Source organism: Corylus avellana, chromosome 11 (genome assembly GCF_965113065.1).
Source record: "Corylus avellana chromosome 11, dhCorAvel1.hap1.2, whole genome shotgun sequence".
Taxonomy (NCBI): Eukaryota; Viridiplantae; Streptophyta; class Magnoliopsida; order Fagales; family Betulaceae; genus Corylus; species Corylus avellana.
Genome location: NC_142500.1, coordinates 12,442,080 through 12,461,176, shown reverse-complemented (window position 1 = coordinate 12,461,176; position 19,097 = coordinate 12,442,080). Strand labels below are relative to the sequence as shown.

At 34.0% G+C, this 19,097-nt stretch overlaps 1 protein-coding gene across 2 annotated transcripts; it reads left to right on the top strand.

Moving 5' to 3' along the window:
* The first annotated feature begins 4,897 nt into the window (after nt 1-4,897).
* Nucleotides 4,898-17,184, top strand: LOC132165441 (transcriptional corepressor SEUSS). 2 transcript variants are annotated; one of them, XM_059576011.2, is made up of 10 exons: nt 4,898-5,251; nt 6,244-7,234; nt 7,337-7,456; nt 8,085-8,142; nt 11,097-11,311; nt 11,404-11,472; nt 12,666-12,763; nt 14,436-14,529; nt 14,996-15,065; nt 15,786-17,184. In XM_059576011.2, exons 2-10 carry the CDS (start codon nt 6,260-6,262, stop codon nt 16,709-16,711), a joined length of 2,625 nt encoding a protein of 874 aa, XP_059431994.2. In that variant the 5' UTR covers nt 4,898-5,251; nt 6,244-6,259; the 3' UTR covers nt 16,712-17,184. The 2 variants fall into 2 exon arrangements, with proteins under 2 accessions (XP_059431994.2, XP_059431992.2); XM_059576009.2 differs by having other exon boundaries at nt 6,238-7,234.
* Nucleotides 17,185-19,097: the final 1,913 nt, after the last annotated feature.

Below are 19,097 nucleotides of genomic sequence, written 5' to 3'. Positions count from 1 at the left end.
ATGAAGTGATGACCACGAGCCAATGTACAAATTCCATGCACTTCTTACGACGATGTTGTAATGAGCACCACTGCGAACAAAGCTACTGTGTAGTGGTGTTGCAAGCACATTGCAGTGGCTTTGTTGCTAGTGTGCACATTGTTGTGGTGTAAGGCCCCCAAAATTTGTCGCAATCCCCGGCAATGGCGCCAAAAACTTGTTGTGCCAAATACCCACCTAAATTAATAGGCAAATACTTGGTATATTTTACTCGCAAGTGTACAAGATCAAACGATAGTATAGTAGGCAAATACGAGATCATTTCCATGAGGATTGGTAAATTATGTTTAGAAGTACTTTCCTATTTAATTAAACAAATAAAATTCAATTGTCCTGATTGAATTTAATATAATAAAATAAAAGATAAACTAAAACTAAAAAGGATTAGGGTTTTGATATCCACCACTAATCAAACTAGTTAAGATAACAATATGCCAATGCGCCAATCATACCGATATATTTAATATTTTCCAACCTAAGGGTATGGATGTCTACTCCTTAGGCATGGGTGTCTACTTTAATTATTTTGCTTCTTAAAAGATTTAGCATGGGTGTCTACTAAGTTGTTCTTTAAGAAAGCATAAATCTGTGGAAATCGACAAACACATGAGGCCTTGGGCATGGGTGTTTACTCCCGGTTCTCCATGTTGATTAACCCAAGAACCCAGTGTGAATTTTTTTTCTTACTCTTATTAAACCCAGGACTCGATCATCTATATTGATTTAATTAACTAGTCCATACCACATGCATATGTTGATCAGACAAACACATATGAGGAATTCAAGATAACATGAATTAATCAAGTTAAATACACCAAAATATAATTGTAGCAAGGGCGCCAATATTGAAATCATAAATAGACATGATTAGGGCTTTAATCTAGCCCTAATTAAAATATAAACTATATAACAAAATAAAAGATGGAAGAGAAGAAAAATCCAAACTCCTTTTGATCTAGCCTTCAGTTCCTTTCCAGAACTTGTGCCTCTTTCTTCACACTTTTTCCTAGAAGCTAAGAGGTCTATTTATAGGTTTAAAGGAATCCTAGAGTCCCAAGTAAACCCAGAAACCCTAATACAATCGTAGGTTTAAGTCCTTGTACAACAAGGACAAGAAAAACCCTAATTTGGAAGGAAAGGGAGAGCTTGGCTGCCTTTGATGTGTCTCCAGTGCACGGGTGCCCTCGATCGCAACCCGTGTGCGCTCGATCACACGTCTACGATCAAGACTCTTCTGGTCTGCGCATGATCGCACATGGTTGTACTCGCTACTTGTCTTCTCTGGTAGTGTGCTCGAGCGTAGGTCCTCTACGATCGATCGCACTACCAGGAACTCCAATTTTTTCCAAATTCTCTCTTTGAACCCCAAATCTTCCAGATTTACTTCCATTTGTTCCAAAAGCCTACAAAAGCATGAAAAACACATAAATGAATTAAAATAGCATAAACTAACCATACTAAAGAATTAACACACATAAGTTTAAGGGTTAAAATATGAATATTTTGGCACTTAACAGTGACAAAATAACTATTGGATCTAAGGCCCATATATCACATCCATACATGTTTGACCATAGAATCAAGTCTATATAGTAAGCCCATGACCATTATACCGCACGTACCGGTGTACCATATCATATGATGCTTCTTATCAACCAGTTATTAAAACAATTACCAAGTTGTACGAAAACATAGATATGTTCATATCATACGCGTGCTCATTCAATTGACATATCACACGTTTTTAAGGAAAATGGTCGTAAGTGCTTACTTCCCTTGTGCGCTCGCTTAAGTCCTCTGACATTACAAGTCCTTGCCTTAATGAAATATGACACATCGTTATGCGCAGTACTAGAGAACTTCTAGGAGTAACGTATTAGGTCCTATCTAACGAAAAGTGGTCGTTAAACCCTAATAATACACATTTGGAGCTAAGGGGCGAATGCCCTTCTCCCTGAGCGAACGCTCGGGTTCGAGAGCGAACATTCGGCCATTGAGTTAAGACTCTCGGCCAAAAGCTCCAAACTATGTTTTGAGGCTTCTATCTAAAACTAAGGGTTGATATATCTTATCCTAGGCTACTAAGTAGACACATGCAAGGTACACATCATGCAACTCAAAGCAATAAAAAGGCGATTTAAAGCTCTTTAAAACTTTCTTTTTTTCTTTTTATTTTTATTTTTTATTCTTTGTAGGAAAATAGGTGCAAGAACTTGTCAAAGCATCTTTAAAACTTAAAATACTTATGAAGAACAATAAGAGCAACATGAAGGCTTATGAAAATGAGCAAGCGGTTACCTTTAGAGGATGGCAAGGCACCAAGGTCTTGTCCTTATCTCTCCAAAGCACTCCTCACAATGGTATTAGGGTTTTCTGAAGTTAGAGGAGGCTGAGGGTCGAAGGATGTAGTTTATATAGGGGCTTGGGGCGTGCTTTGTTCTAAAAAGGTGCATAATAGGTTAAAATTGCTTTTCAGAGTGTCAGATAACATTCGTGTACTATTGGGGCGAACGTCCAAGTACTATTACACATTGAATAAAAAGGTTCAGGTGTATGTTTTGGGGTATTGCTCACTGGCTAAAAGACTAGTCAAAGAAGACCCGTGGTGGTCCCTCTAGCGTACGTTCACACTATAGGTCAAGTGCATACGTTCGGCTGGTCCCCTAGCGTACGTTTAGTCAATGACGGGGGGTAGTTTTGGGTTTTGTTTTAAAAAGGGTTAGGAGGTTGGGCTACTAACAAAGGGTTTTGGTCTTTTGGTTTATAAAACCTTGTTTTATGAAAACATTAACCTTTTTGTAGTAAATCATAAATCTTTTAAAACGGGTGTTTTTGTCGGGGTATTACATGTGGCCACTACTTGTTGTGGCTATCCATGGGAGGTTCTGCCGCTACATTGAAGATTATGCAGCTACACTCTAGCGGCGATTGCCCCTGCATGTGGGTAGCGCTACCACTGTGCTTGCTGCACGTGACATTTTTGCCAATTGGCGAGCATGTTGCCGCGTTTGTGTGTGCAACACTATTGCTCAGTGTTTTAAGTTGTGTGGCGCAGAATACTGCCAGAAAAGACAAATGCAACGCCAATAATGTGTGCACTCAAGAGCCATTGTTTTTCAAAACACAAATACACACGAGAACAACAAACCTTGCTCTGATACTAATGTTAAAAATTTCTACACAACAAAATAATTATTTTTGGTCTCATTAATGGAAAATAGGATTTGATGAAGTTGTTCCAAACCTTAACTTTTGAACTCTTGCATTTTCTTATCCTGGTTCTATAATTTTTCAGATTTCTCAACCTATCCAATGAGAGGTTATATATAATCACACCCCATTCATGGGGATGCTGAAAAACAATAATGGAGTAATGCCTTAACCACTATCCACTCGATTGCTATTAGTTGTTTGAGGCGTTACTCCAATTGCCATCAATTGACCACACTTGGTCATTGAAGTAACACCTAATTTCCTTGTAAAGATGGATGCTTATTGTTAAATATATTGATATATTGAAGAAAGAGAGAGAAGAGAGAGCGAAAGCACGTAAAGACTACACTGTATTGAGTATTGTTATATATACTAAAATATTACAAAGACCTCTATTTATAGAGAGGCTATGAGTGATAAACAGGAAGCCTAATAATACATAAGGAAGAAAATAATCCTAGAATAATATCAAATATATTCTTAACAATTATTATGGATGCTCTCCACTAATACCAACTTTTCTGTATTAACTTAAAAATTAATTTTCTCACTCAAAAAACCAAAACGACAAAACTAAATGAGAATTTGTGTGTTTTTTTTTTAAAAAAAAAAAAAATTAAAAATTAAAAATTTCAAAACTAAATGAGAAACAAAGGATTTGTGAGAAGTAATCAAAGTAGTCTAATTGGCTTGAACTTAAAAGCAAACTATTTAAAATATTTAAGCAAAATATAGATTTGGTATACTTTTCAACAAATTTTTAATTAATTTTTTATATTAGTAAAGGTTTTCACTAATTCATGCTATAAACTAATATTTTAAGGGTGATGGACAAATGATGTTTTCAAATTAAAGAAATTTAGAATTTAATCAAAATAGGAAAGAAACATAGAACTGAAACTCAAATTTGAATCTTATATTTTAAAAAATCAATATAATTAAGGATATTTATCATATTTTGAGTGCTTGAAATTTGTATCAAGTATGAATTTTTATAGAAAAATAAAAGGGAAAATTTCACTTTAAACCTTTGAATTACGGCGCATTTTGAGAAGACCCTTCTAAATTTTAAAAACTATCAATTTAACCTCTTGAACTTTTAATTTGATTCAATTGACCCTCCTCCGTCAAATTTTAAATTTACCCTTAATTTCAAAATTAAACATTAAAAAAAATTGAAAGATAATTTGGTATTTTTAGATATCTTTATTAGAAGTTAACAACTAAAACTAACGAATAAAGGTAAATTGATTAAAATTAAAAGTTTAATTTTTAAATTTTGAAAAAGTCTTTTCAAAACGCGCAATGACTCAAAAGCCTGAAATGAAATGTCCCCAAAATAAATCGAAAGCAAAATCTAATTTGTAACCAAACCAGGAATCTCATGGAAACTTGAGAGATCTCCACATCATTTTCTCTAAAGTTTAATATGATTAATTAAAAAATAATTATAATGATATGATGTGCATGCATAGCATAGGCATGAATAGCATGTTAGCCCCCTACCCCCACAACATTGACTTTTTTAGTTAAAAAGGTGTACAGTATTTCAACTTGTAAATAAAAAAGAGAAGACAAGAAATAATAATAAAATACTGAATCCAATCTAAAAGAGTTTTGACGTCCGGAACACAGAGAGACAGACAGACAGACGCACGGAGTGCATAGAGACGCAGAGTACAGAGAGAGTGAGTGAATAAACAACACAGCAGACAATGAGTGAGTGAGAGACAGAGAGAGAGTGTGTGCGTGTAACCTGAGAGACTCTGAAGAAAAGGGTTTCAGAAAGTGCGTACGGACGCTTCTACGATGAAGATTATTGTTTAGAAAAAGAAAACAAAATAAATATTCACATTGAAACCCGTGTAAAGACAAACAACAAAAATCATGCTGCTTTATCATATTTTTTAACTCATGTTTGTGGTTTTATCTATTTGGGTTTGTTTTAAACCTTGTTTAGGATAATAATCTACCCAGAATCACCGAGACTGCCAATCGTGTAAGTCTCTCTCTCTCTCTCTCTCTCGCTATCGTTTTTTTTTTTTTTTTTCAAACTGAATTAGATATTTTGTTTGGAGTGTAATTGTATAATTTCAGTGATATGTTAGGTGTATATATGTGCTTGTGTCATTTTTTTTTTCTTCTGGGTATACACAAATTTTGGTGTGATTGATGCTATGTTTGTTCTTAGTTGTTGGGTTTTGCTATTTGTTTGGTTGTCGAGAAAATGGGTAAAGAGAGTGAAAGAAATTTTGTTGCATTTTTATGTTAATAGTTTTTATTTTATTTTTTTGAAACTTAAAAAGTAAGTTATCTCCTGAACTTAGTGAACTAGTTCTACTTGGCTCGATATATGGTGGTACTTTATTTTATTTTACTAGTCCGATATTTGCAACCTTTCCAACGTAAGTTCTCATTTTTTTTAATTGGAATTAAAATGAATTCAACGAACTCTCTTAGGAATTTTTTTTTTTTTTTTGGGGGGGGGGGGGGGGGGTGGGGTGGTGTTGTTTGCAACATTTTAGTTGAGATTCCCAACTAATCCTTTTTATAGCGTGGTAATCGATTTTTTTCTGGTTTGTGTTTTGCTGAAAGAGGTTTGGGGCTTAGCTTTATTGTTTCATTCAATATAGAAGAACTTATCAGATATTGGCCTCAATTCTTTGCTAGAGATTTTTATTTTGGCAAAACTGTGGGTTGAATAACAAAGGGTAGCTTTTCTAGATTTGTTTTGCTGTGCTTAGTTCATCATCTTCCACAACTTGGATCAAATTATTTAAAGGAAGACCTTTGTTTTTTGGTTTGTTTTATTTAAAACTTCTGTTTCTGATGTGAGAACCGTAAGGTGTTTAAGGTTTGAGAAAGAAATTGATTTAGCTCTAGGTTGATCAAAATTTTGAGTCGTGCATGTTGGCGTATGAGTTTGATTAGATTTTTTTTTTTTGACATGTTATTTATGCTTTATTGGATAATTTTGGTGAATAGGTACAGTTCTGCTACTAGCAAGATGATTCCATCTGGATCGCCGACACCGATTGGTGGTGCCCAGTCTATTTCACCTGTGTTACTTCGATCGAACTCTGCCATTTTAGGATCTCAAGGGGGTTTGTTGCCTCCACAACCAGCATTTTCTTCAGTTGGACCTCCACGTGCACAGTCTAACTTGGATTTTCTTGGACATACATCCAACATTTCATCTCTGCTCAATCAAACATTTGGCAGTGGGGGATTGAACACCAGCACCTCTGGTTTGGGGGGTTTTCAACAAGGAAGTGTTGGTACCACTCCCGGGTCTGATCCTCGTTCGGCAGCAGCAAATGACTGTGGTTTCACTCCTTCTCCTTCATATTTTGCCCCATCAAACATAACAAATTCTGGTTCATCTGATCAAGTTCAAAATTCTCAACTACCAGCCTCTTCTGGAAACTCAATGCTGCAGTCATCTGTTTCTCACAGCCAACTGCAGCAACATCAACTGCGGCAGCAACAGCAGCAATTCCAGTATATTCAAGGTGGTTTAGGGGGTGTGCGCGCTGTCAAGTTGCAGGCGCAGATGTTGAATGATCAGATTGCCCCTCAGAAGCAGCTGCAGTCTCTGCATAATCTTGGTCCAGTGAAGCTAGAGCCTCAACAGAACCAGATAGGAAGACGCATACGACCAGTCAAATTAGAAGATCAACATTCTGATCAAGCAATGCTTTTGCAGCAGCAACAGCAACAGCAACAGCTGCATTTTCTTCAAATGTCTGGGCAGTCTTCTCAAGCTGCCACTACAAAGATGAAGTTTTTGCAACCGCAGCGAATTCTACAGCGGCAACAACAAGAGGATCAAGAGCTATTCAAGACTCTTCCTCAGCAACGGTGCCATCCACAGCAACAGCAGAATTTTCCCATTAGATCTGCCATGAGACCAGTCTATGAACCAGGAATGTGTGCTCGTCGTTTGACACAATACATGTATCAGCAGCAGCACCGACCAGAAGTAATGTTGTCATATTTCTATATTTATTTATTTCTTGTATAGTTCTTTTTTTCAGGCTTTAGTGTTTCACTGATCTGGTTGTGATGTTCGTTCTTAATGCAGGATAACAATATTGAATTTTGGCGAGAATTTGTTGCTGAATTTTTCACTCCAAATGCCAAGAAGAAGTGGTGTGTTTCATTGTATGGAAATAGCCACCAAACAAATGGCGTTTTCCCTCAGGTATGTTACCAGGAAAATAGTAGTTGATTTACAATTGATATGGGGAAAAGAGAGTGTTTTCCTTTTGGTCTGGGGTGAGGGGAGTTGGAATGAAAAAGTGGTCTCAAACCCTAGTAGAATGGACTATATTGGCTACTATCCAGGAATGGGCGGTAGATGCACACTTTCCCAAGTGAAAGATGTGTGATTCTTGTGCTCGTTTAGCAGCACATGCATTGGCAGTTTAAGAAGGAAGTGTAGGAGATGGATAATTTGAGGGATGAGGTTGGCTGCCTATGAGCAAGCTGAGAATACCATATGTGAACAAGAAAAAAGTCATCGTGCATTTTTGTCAACCATATTTATTAAAAAAATAAAATAAAACAAAGAAACAAATACGATAATCGTTCATGATATTGGAGCTTGAAATTACTCACTTGGTGTAGGTATTGATACCCTTTTGAGTAACAGTGTCCTGAAATGTGGTTCAGCTTTCATGTGAACCTTGACATTTATTCACTCATGATTTACATTACTCCCCTTACTATGCAGTTGACACAATCATGGTATGAGAGACATGGTAATAAGTATTATCAATTCATGCTATATGATTTATGGTTTTTCTTTCATATTAGAATCTTAATTTCAGAATTTGCTGGATTTATGGCACTGTGAAATATGCAATTGCAAGCCTGGTCGTGGTTTTGGTATGTTATCCCTTTCTTCATTAATTTTCCATTGCCATTTATTTGTTTTCAAAAAAAGCTACTCCTTGGAATTCACTGAGTTAATTACACTTCTTTTAGACATGGGTTGGGTATACATTTTAAAAGAGAAATAAGGCATTGCCCCTTTTCACTTTGCAACCTTGCAGTTTTGAAGTCACTTTGCCTCTTTAAAATTTGCTTTGTTATGTTTTACTGTTAGTGTACTTTTGAATGAAATGGGAGTCGCTAACAGGAAGTACGGTCGTCACTACTTATTCCAAAAGATTAAGTTGACAGGAAATAGTGAATTTCATTATTTAATTAATATTCTAACAATCCCCTTTACATTTAGGTTTAAACTCTTCCTCTCAACAAGTGAGGCCGAATACATAGAATATTTAACTGAAACAGGGGTAATTGTGGAATCAGGGTTCGAATTGAGGGCCTCTTCTTTGGTATTATGTTAAATTATCAATTATTCTAAAAGCTTAAGCTGATAGGAATGAGGAATTTAATCATTCAATAACACTTTTCTTTATATGTGGGCTCAAACTCTCCTTTAACAAGTGAGACTCAACATGTGAAATATTTAATTGAAATTGAGAGTAGATTGTACAATTTGAATTTGAACTAATGATCTATGTTTTGATATAATATTAAATCACTAATTATCTTAAAAGCTTAAGTTGATAAGAAATTATGAATTTAATTATTTAATTAATATTTCAACACTCCCCTTCATGTGAGATCTCAAACTTTCTCTCTTAACAAATGAGGCTTAACATGTAGAATATCTAATTGAAGTGGGAGGTAAACTATAGAGTCAATGTCTGAATTTAGAACCTTTACTTTGATACCATATTAAATGATTACTTCCTAAAGCTTAAGTGAATAGAAAATATTGAATTTAATCATTCAATTAATATTCTAACAAATGTGACAGAGAAGACTTCAAGGTGGCAAAGTGATGATTTTAAAACTATAAGTTGATAGAAAAAAGGGGCCAAGCCTCATGGGGACGAAGTGTAGTTTCTGTATAATTTGCATGTCTCATATTATTTTCTAAATCTTTCATTGCAAATGGACTTTTCCTTATTGATTAATAATAACTGGAGATTATACATGTTTTCAACTTTCATTTTGTTCTCCTTATAATTACTTATAAAAAAAAAAAGCTTTCTCATGTTCTAGAATGTACATTTTATTTAGAAGTTTTAAGTTTTAAACTTAGAGGGAATTTCATTGCTTAAGAAGGAAGAATTTCCCATATGAAATGCTTCCAGTGCATCCATTCCATCCTCTCGCCATCAGAATGATCTTAATATATGTCATTCTGTTTAAGAGCAGACAACAAAGGCATTGAGCAAGTAAAATTTCAAAAAGAAGATGTTTAGTGAGAGAATGAGATGAAGTTGTGAATGGTACTCGTATATGGGCACATTGTCTTAAAGCAATGGTTATTCGTTGAGAAATGTCGTTGACTTAATGAGTGGTGGATGGCTAGTAGATGGTGGAGAGTTAATTTGCACTCATTGATAATGAGTAAAAAATTAACTTAGTAAGCACAGTGGACTGCTCATGACAATCTTATTAATGAGCTCTTATGGTGTCTTCTCTTGATGACATAATAAATAAACCTTTTTCTTCATTGGCTCCTAGTGGCGGAATCAAGTTACTCTTTAAAGAAGGTACTATTAGCATGTGCATTAGAACTAATGGTTAGTCCAACTGTCCAAATATCCATATCCTTCTACTGGAGCACAGTAGCCAAGGAAGTCGATATCATATTTTGAGGGCAAGGTTTCATCATAGCCTGTTCCAAATTTGAAAGAAATATGCATAAGAAAAACTGAGGGAAGATTATATGGTGAATGTCAAACAAATAAGGATACACGATGGAATTTCCATGTGATCATCAACGTAACAAGCAATTGAAACAGTTTTCTCTAATTTTTTTTAAAATTAAGTGCAAGGAACTTCAAAACATGTCTGTTTCTTCTTAACATCAGGTTTAAGGAATCCTTTCATTGTTCTTACTGAAATAATTGTAGTTCCAATTGAAAAGATTTTGGGGCTTTGTTAGACCAAAATAGTATAATAAAGTAAATTGAATTGCAATTTTCTTGCAAAAAAAGTGAATGATATATAAAGTTCATTGTGATTATGCAAGACAAAAAAGATGAAACAGCAAGTAATAGAATAGAAAGATTTACCAAAGTTTTCTGCCCAGTTGGTCCCATATCATGGTATTGATGTTTGCAGAAGGATAGGTGAACAATTATATACATATATGGGAACTGAAATTTTGTGATGCTTGCCTTATTGAGAAGCTGCCACTCCATCTTGGAAACATACATAGGGAAGGAGCAGACAAATTGAAACTGTAATGACAGATGACCAAGCTGGCATAGCACTGTTAAGGCATAACCAAATTCAGTAAACGTTAAAAGTTTTATCATGTTCTAATGACCTGTACTCTTCTAGTTATGGTGAGTCTGGAGAATTATGTGGCAAATAATGTTTGCTGATTGAGCATTCTGGTATTAAATTGGCATGCGATCCAAATGCTAATATGATTCAAATAAGAAACTAATGGTAAGAGAAAAAAAAAAAAAAAAAGTGTGTACTTGTACCAAACGAGGGAAGTCAATTGTGAAAAGAGGTTACCAATGAGCGTGTCTGAGGTGATCAGTTGTGAAGAACAGGAAAATTAAGATATTATTATGGTGAATGTCATTGTTTAATATTTCAAATATTTTTAAGGAAAATTGATTGGATATATTTTCAAAATTTGTTGTCATCTGCTAAAAAAACCATAACTTTTCCAAGTTTTCAAACTGATTGGATATATTTTTGTAAGTATGGAATAGAACTCTCTTAATCTTCTTCATCAAAGTTGATTTTTCATACCAATTTTAAAATTTGTTCAAAAATTGTCTTCATTGAAATTTCAGAAACAAGTGTTGAGGTTCTGCCCAGGCTATTCAAAATCAAGTATGATAGTGGTACTTTACAAGAGCTTCTTTATGTTGATATGCCCCATGAATACGAGAATACATCTGGTCAAATTGTCCTGGACTATTCAAAAGCAATACAAGAAAGTGTTTTTGAGCAGCTTCATGTTGTACGAGATGGTCATCTTCGTCTTACCTTTTCTTCAGATCTGAAGGTTGGGAATTATTAGATGACCTTTGTACTACATATTTCAATTTCTAGATAAATTATGGATTCTCTGGTACAACTTCTATTCATTTTTGTTAGATTTGCTCTTGGGAGTTTTGTGCACGGCGTCATGAGGAGCTTATCCCTCGAAGGATAATAATACCCCAGGTGATTAGCTTTCATTTCTGATGCAAATGCCATTATTCTTTTGAGTAACGAACTTGCTACAACCTTCAGGGGAGCTTCTTTGAATTGAATTGGTCTACTCGATTTTGTTAAGCCATCATATTATTATTGGTTATTCATCATTAATAGTGGAGAGAGAGAGAGAGAGAGAGAGAGAGAGAGGGAGATGGGAGTGAAGAATGAGTTAATTTTAAAATTTGAGGGAGTATGATAGACTAAAAGGATTAAAGGGACTGGGATAAGGAGTAATGGAGAGTGGACTCACCCTTGTAATTTCTTGAGAAGCTCACCTTCTCTTGCAAGGAGATCAACCTTAACGTCTACAGACCCATCCATAAGGAATGCTATGCAGTTAATTTAGGAGGTGAAGAATCCTCAAATAGATTGTTATCTTTGAGGCCCCCTGCTAGTTTTGATACTGCATTGCATTACGTTTGCTGTCTCTATTAGCATTGATTACCTTAGCCTCTCCTATATGAAACAGAATGGCAAAAAAACTTATCTTGATATTTATTTCCATTGTCATAAATCAAGAAATATGTATAGAGTTCCCTTGGCTTTTGTTTCTGTATTTGATAGGTAAACATAAGTAGTTAGAGAATTGAATTCATGGTTTCACCTTCTACCCCTTGTTCATGGGAAGGGGATTAAAAAAATAAAAAATAAAAAATATGGAAATAGGAGATGCCATTTGGTCCAAAACCATTGTTGCATTCCCTTAATGGTTTTTGAGGTGCATTCAAGACCTACTTGATTTTGCTGCATTAGAAAAGTGATTATGGCTCTGCTTCACTCCCCATCTTGTTTTGAGATTTATCAGCAACCCTTTCAGAGTTTTTCGTTCTTCTTTTTTCTTTTTCTGTTTTTGGTATTTTTTCTTTTTATGAATTAGTTCATGTAAATTGTTGAGACAGAGAGAGAGAGATGTTTTGAGGTTTATTGGCAACCCTTTCAGAGTTTTTCTTTCTTTTCTTTTTGTTTTTGGTATTTTTTCTTTTCATGAATTAGTTCATGTAAATTATTACTAAAGGGAAAGAGAGAGAGAGAGAAGTGGTGCATGTAAATATCATTGTTTTGGTTTCATTCTTCTCCACTTATCCTTCAGGTATAGTGGTGGAAAGGATTTTAATGATTAATCATGGTGTAGACAATTGATCATAATACGTATTTTGCAGCTTAGTCAGGTTGGAGCTGCTGCGCAAAAATATCAGGTATCTGCTCAAAAGGCATCAACCAGCTCATCTTCACTAGATTTACGAAGGAATTGTAATATGTAAGTTATTCTCTTTTATTTAATTGAATTACTTTCCAAGGCTGAGTTCTTTTTTTTTTTTTTGAAAAATAATGGACTATTACCCCGTTCTTTAGATTGTTATCAAATAGTTCGTTAGGTTTTTAATTTTATCAAATAGCTCCTTCTGCTTTCGCTACCCTTCTTTTCCCTTTATGCTATAAGGAAAATATGAAAATCAGACAATGATAGAAAATATAAGTAACTTGTGGGGTTAATTCCCCTCAATACATAGTGCCATTAGATGTTTCATGTTTGAAATTGTTACCATCCTGTTATCCTTATGGTATGGTATTAAGAAATTGTGTTCATACACTACTTGACAAGTGCATTTGTCACAACACTCTCCATTTTTTTTTTTTTTCTTCCTTTTTCTACTCCTGCTTAATAAGATTTGGACAGGCCTGCTTGATCTGAAGCCCAAGTTCTATTACAATTATCTCTCTTATCAAAAAAGTATTTCTGTATTGGCATTCTAGTATCATCCAGCCAATGGCCCAAGTAATTAGGAATGGCCAGAGTGGTAGTATCCAGCATGAGTTTGGTCTTATATGGTGACCTGCAATACAGTTATGATGTGTAAGTGATAATTGTTGTCCTATATTTCAGGAATCTGGCACTTATCTAAAAAAAAAGTAAATAAATAGATTGTGTATGAGGAGTCTGGTGATCATTAAAACTTAAATTATGGTTTTCACATTGTCCATGTGAACCAAATCATTTCTCCCTTCATAAGGTTGAATATTTAGAGTAATTTCTAATAAGGTTTCAATTAAAATACACAAACTGGGTTCCTTTGTCCTACAGTTAGTTAGTTCTATCGCCCAATGAGGGCAAGGCAAGGGATCTATTTCTGCTCTGTAGAGCATTTTATGATAATTTAAACCCAATGTAGATTACACAAGCCCCCAAGCCTGCAACTTGGAGAAATGGAAGGGATATAGTATGATTTGTTGGCTTTCCAGAACAACTTTTATGTATCTATGAGTTTGAGTATGGAATTTGTCCATTCAAATTGCTCATTTGGTAGCGAATTACGTATAGAGATCTTTTTGAGCTCTCTTTCTGTATTTATTTCTACCATATTTTTTTTAAGGGTTTGTTACTACCTATTAACTCATTTATAGGTAGTAATAATTGTGCTATGGACTTCAGTAATAGGATAGGAGTATGTATGACATGTTGGCTTTCAACAGAAATCTCTATGAATTTTTTATTATGGAATTTTTCAATTCAAATTGCTTTGCTTGGTAGCCTGTTGCGTATATAGGTGTTTTCTTTCTGCAGAATAGAAGAGAAATAGTGGCACTAGGTGTATTAAATGTCTTTCTACTTTTCCTGTTAACCTAGTTTGCAGTATACGAGAGTATACATGTTATGTTATGGCTTGTGTATTATTAACTCATTAATTGGTATAATAGTGTGAATAGGCTTTATCATTATGTCCTGTATATTCTATACTGGCATCTAACAAATGTGTAGTGGTGAACTTGAACACCATAAAGTTAATTTTATTTCTTTTTCTGAAAATGTTTCATCTTCCCTGATACTTGAGTTAAACTTGCTTGATGACTGATAAACTTGTATGGAATTTCTATTTTCCCCATACTTGCTTCAATTGATTTTTATTACTCAATTTATGTAATCTTTTCAGGTTTGTTGCATCTGCTTGTCAATTAGCAAAAACCTTGGAGGCGCCTTTAGTTAATGATTTAGGGTATACAAAGAGATATGTTCGATGCCTTCAGGTATAATGCGGTGCAGCTTAGTAATACTTTTATATTTAATTATTGTTGATAATTTGAATAAGGCTGGACCTTTTTGCATCTAGTAGTTTCGATTTGGTCATCCAATTGGGTGTTACTAACCTACAGGGTATTTTGCATGGCCATTATAGCCACGGGTTACTACTAAAATACGGTTGGCTTTGACATGGAAAACTTCTGTATTTTATTCAGATTGTTTATCCAGCATATGTTTCATTACACCTTGTATGAATGCCTTGTCAACCAGATTGTTCTAGTCATTTTTTTAACTTCTGTTAAGTATTTTTTTTCTTTTCATCAGCAATATGCAGATATTCCATTCTACTCAGAATGAGAATTGCAAAGTTAATACATTCTATGAATCATTCTGAGCTGTGACATTTATGATGAATTTCGGACCGAGTTGCCACATGATTTTATCTTTGAATGTTTCCTGGGTGGATTACAGATAGCTGAGGTGGTTCATATTATGAAGGATCTGATTGATTACAGCCAAGAGACAGGCAAGGGACCCATGGGTAAGCTTTACAGAGAATTTTCGTTCATTTGGTTTATAGTCTTCTTTTATTTGACCTATAAGCTTTTCATAGGCATTGCTTTTTATTTGTTTCTTGTCTTGGGAAAGAACCATTCCATAGGAGGGAGTTAAGGAGGCATATTTTGTTAGCATAAAGATGTCAAGTCATTGCAGGTGGTAGTATACACTAGGAGTATATTATCTTTCTGTAAAGCATATGATTTTAAATGATACAGAAGTTTTCATTTTCGAAGGTTTCAAATCATTGTTCTTTATATAATGCCTTGGCTTTTATTATTTCCTACTTCCAATTGCTGGTAATTAGCCTTTGAATGTCATATGCCTGTAGTTTTATCAATGCCCTAAAGTTTGGGTAAGTAATCTTACTTTAGCACAAATGAAGAGGATAGAAAGTTTTGTGCAAATTCAGACTTCAAGGCATACTTGCATCAATGTTAACTGGGAGAGAACTTGCTAATATGATTTTTTTGGCAGGCATTTATTTGGTGTTTCTTTTTGTCTGGCTGCCTTAATTAGTTTTTCTTTTCTCCTAGATCAATTTTCTTTTTTACATTACTATTGCTATATACATATTGCCAATTATACACATAACTATTGTTATACTTATCACCAATTACTCATTACTATTGCTATGTACTTATTGCCAATTATATACTGTCAAGTTACCATGCGGTAGTTAATATACTCTTATCTTTTTCAGAAAGTTTAGCAAACTTCCCTTGTGGGATTAGCTCGCGTAATTCAGCTCAAACAACTGGGGAGTGGCTGCTGATGCAGCAGCAAATTACAGGACAGAACTTAATAAATGATCGTTCATTACCGGGAACTTTCATGCAGCCTTCTGCAAGCGATTGTGTTACAAGTGTAAACAATTCCCTGTCCACAACGTCCACATTGACATCTGCTACCACCATTGTTGGACTTCTCTGTGAGAATTCCATGAACTCTGGGCATGAAAGTCAAATGAACAATCCAAGCAGTCCCTATTCTGGGACCCATGTTCAGATTCCATCTGCAGGGTCCTCAACCACGCTGCCTCCAGCTCAATTCAATCCCTCTTCTCCCTTCTTATCTCCAACTCCATCCTCCTCCAGCAACCCCCCTCAGACTCCTCAAAATGCCTTAACATCTTCAGTGAATTCACCAGCACGAATCGCACTACAGCATACAGCTCAGTCAAAGGAGGCCAACCATGAATCCCAAAGATCTGTTGAGAAAATCATACAAGAAATAATGCATTCGTCACAATATAGCAGAGAGGGTGGTAGCATGGCCTCTGCTGGATCCTTGCGGAGTTATATGAACAATGTGATTGGGCTTAGCAGTTCACTCGCCAGTACCAACTCCCCTGTGGGGAATGGAGGTGTCAATAACAATGCAGGTGTTCCTGGTGAAGGATTTGGTAACTTTGGTGTTGGGGTTGGTCTCTCTACCGCTGCTACTGGAATAAGAGTTTCCATGGGGAATAACTCTGGCACTTTGACTGGAAGGGTAGGTGTGCCATTGATGCCTTCGGATAATAGCTTGAACCTTCTTCAGCAACCGGAGTTGGCTAACAGGTTGCATAATGGGCTTGGAGCAATAAATGGCTTCAATGATGTCCAATTTAATTGGAAATACCCCTAGAGAGGCTTGTTAGATTGCTCATTGTGAAAATGGGACTTGTTTCTATGGTAATACAAGGTGCTTGAGCCATGTGTGTCTGAGATTGCTCTATACCATTTGGAGGTCTCATGCAATGGTACAAGGGATTCTCCCATCCAGTACTAAATACACATAAAATCTACAAGGGAAATGGGTCTCTTGTTGCAGCAGTTGCGGTGACCTGGCTGTCTGCTAGTCAACTTGGAGAAAGTAAAAGCCTGACCTTTCTTGCACTCTAATTTATGGTACAAAAAGGTGACTCCTATATGCTTTTTACCACCTTCAAATTTGCTCCATTGTGATTTTGGAAAGGGATAGTTAGAATTGTATATGAGCCCCTCCTGTTTTGTTGATGAAAGATCAAAGAAGATCAGATCTTGATATCTGGTTCTCAATTTTTTTGATCTCATCTTCTACAGTTGGTTTTAATGGATTTTTGTTCCCACTTCAAGTTATTCTCAAGTTTCTTCTGAGAAGAAATGTGTCTTTTGTTGAGCTGGCAGACAAGGGAGAAACATAAAGGGACACTGATTTATATGGTCATTATTATGAAGAAAAATACAATTTTTTATTTTAAAAAAATACCAAATAAAAGGACCACATAGGATATTATTTTTTCAGAAATTTTTTTTATGTTTTTTTTTTAAAAAATAAAAATAAAAATAAAAAAATAAGGGAAAAGTTGTGCCCAAGTTGGGCAAAAAAGTTGGGGTTGTATCATACCACTTTTTATTTTGCTTTTAAAAAAAATGACCACATAAGATAAAAGTTGGGCTAAAGTTGTGTCTTTATCATTTTTCATTTTTATTAAATAAAATAAAATAAATTGCAAAGATTCAAACATAGGTATTTTTGCAAATTCTGTTAAATCTTGACAACGCTTGAATTTTTGAAATTTTTATTTTTACTTTTTTATAATAAAAAAGGTGTATTTTGAAATTTTTGACAAGATTTAACGGAAATTCTTAACGAATGAGAACATTATAAAAAATTAAAAGTTTGATACCATAAATTGTGAGTATAAAAGTTTATGAAGGTTTTGTAAAGTTTCTCCTTTTACTTGCTATGATTCTTCATTATAATTTAATTTTAAAATTTAAATGCATCCCATCTTACATAATTTTTTACTCAATATTTAATGTAATCAAATAAAGCTTCTCACATCAAATTCAATGATTAATTATCTATTTCGTGTTTCAAAAAAAGCGAAAATCTTTTCTTTTTGTTTTTTTGGTACAATATCAAATAAATTTTTCCTTTCTTTTGCGTGAAAATTTGAGTATAACACAAATGAAAAAAAAAAAAAAAAAAAAAAAAAAAAAATCTCATTCAAATGAATTACAAGATAAGACCCTTAGTTTTAGTTTAATTCACATAAACTAAAACATGTTAAATCTTTGTTCCAATTATGTAGTTTAAAATGAAAAGAATAAAAGAAATAAAAATTGCAAGAAGAAAGTTTGAATTTTGATTATCAAAACATTGATAAAATTTTAGTATAAAACTCTAATATTGTTGGTATGATACTTATTATATTTAAATATAAATAAAACCCATAAAGTTCTAATCATTTCAAAAAATACAAAGTAAAATAAACAAAATATTCGCTATTTTTTTTAATACAAAATAAAACAAATATTTCACTCAATACTTAATGCAATCAAATAAATATCTTTCAATACTTTCAAAAAAAGTGTAAAACAATTCAAGTAAATCACAAAACAGGAAAAATAAAATAAATAATAAAATAATTAAATTAATTAAAACCTAAAATCTCATTAGTGTGATGCCTATTATATTTCAATAAAAATAAACTTTCTAGAGAAACAAATATAAAAATAATCAATTATACATAGATACACAAAAATAAATCCAAGCAACAAAATTTTTGATTAAATAGAAACCTTAGACTAAATCAAATACAAAGCAAAATAAAAATAAATAAATAAATAAAATATTTTTTCTGTACCTAATAAAACAAAATATTTCACTCAACATTTAACGCAATCAGATAAATCCCCTCAGATCTCTTTCGTATTTCCAATGAGCTTCTATTCTCTTTTTTTGCACAACAATCAAATAAACACGCTATAATCTTCTATTAGCCCACTTAAAAATCCAAACAATTTATTATCTTAATTTAGAAGTTTCATTTTTTATCAAAGAACAAACATTCAAACAAAGTACAAATTGAAAAAATAAACAACTTACAAATACATTTAGTACTCAGTCTATTTGAAGAAAAAAGTGTCTGTTTGATAAAAAAAAAAATTGAAAGCATTTTTAAGGGTTCAAAAAACCTAAAAATGGTCAAAACACACTTTTGGTAAAAACTTAAAAATAAAACTTGTGTTAAAAAAATGTTTTT

Bases quoted from the DNA above. Each gene is read 5' to 3' on its own strand.
- LOC132165441 (XM_059576011.2), top strand. From the start codon at position 6,260: ATGATTCCATCTGGATCGCCGACACCGATTGGTGGTGCCCAGTCTATT. The intron at 7,235-7,336 runs GTAATGTTGTCA...TTCTTAATGCAG, and splicing joins AGCAGCAGCACCGACCAGAA to GATAACAATATTGAATTTTG. The intron at 15,066-15,785 runs GTAAGCTTTACA...TATCTTTTTCAG, and splicing joins GACAGGCAAGGGACCCATGG to AAAGTTTAGCAAACTTCCCT.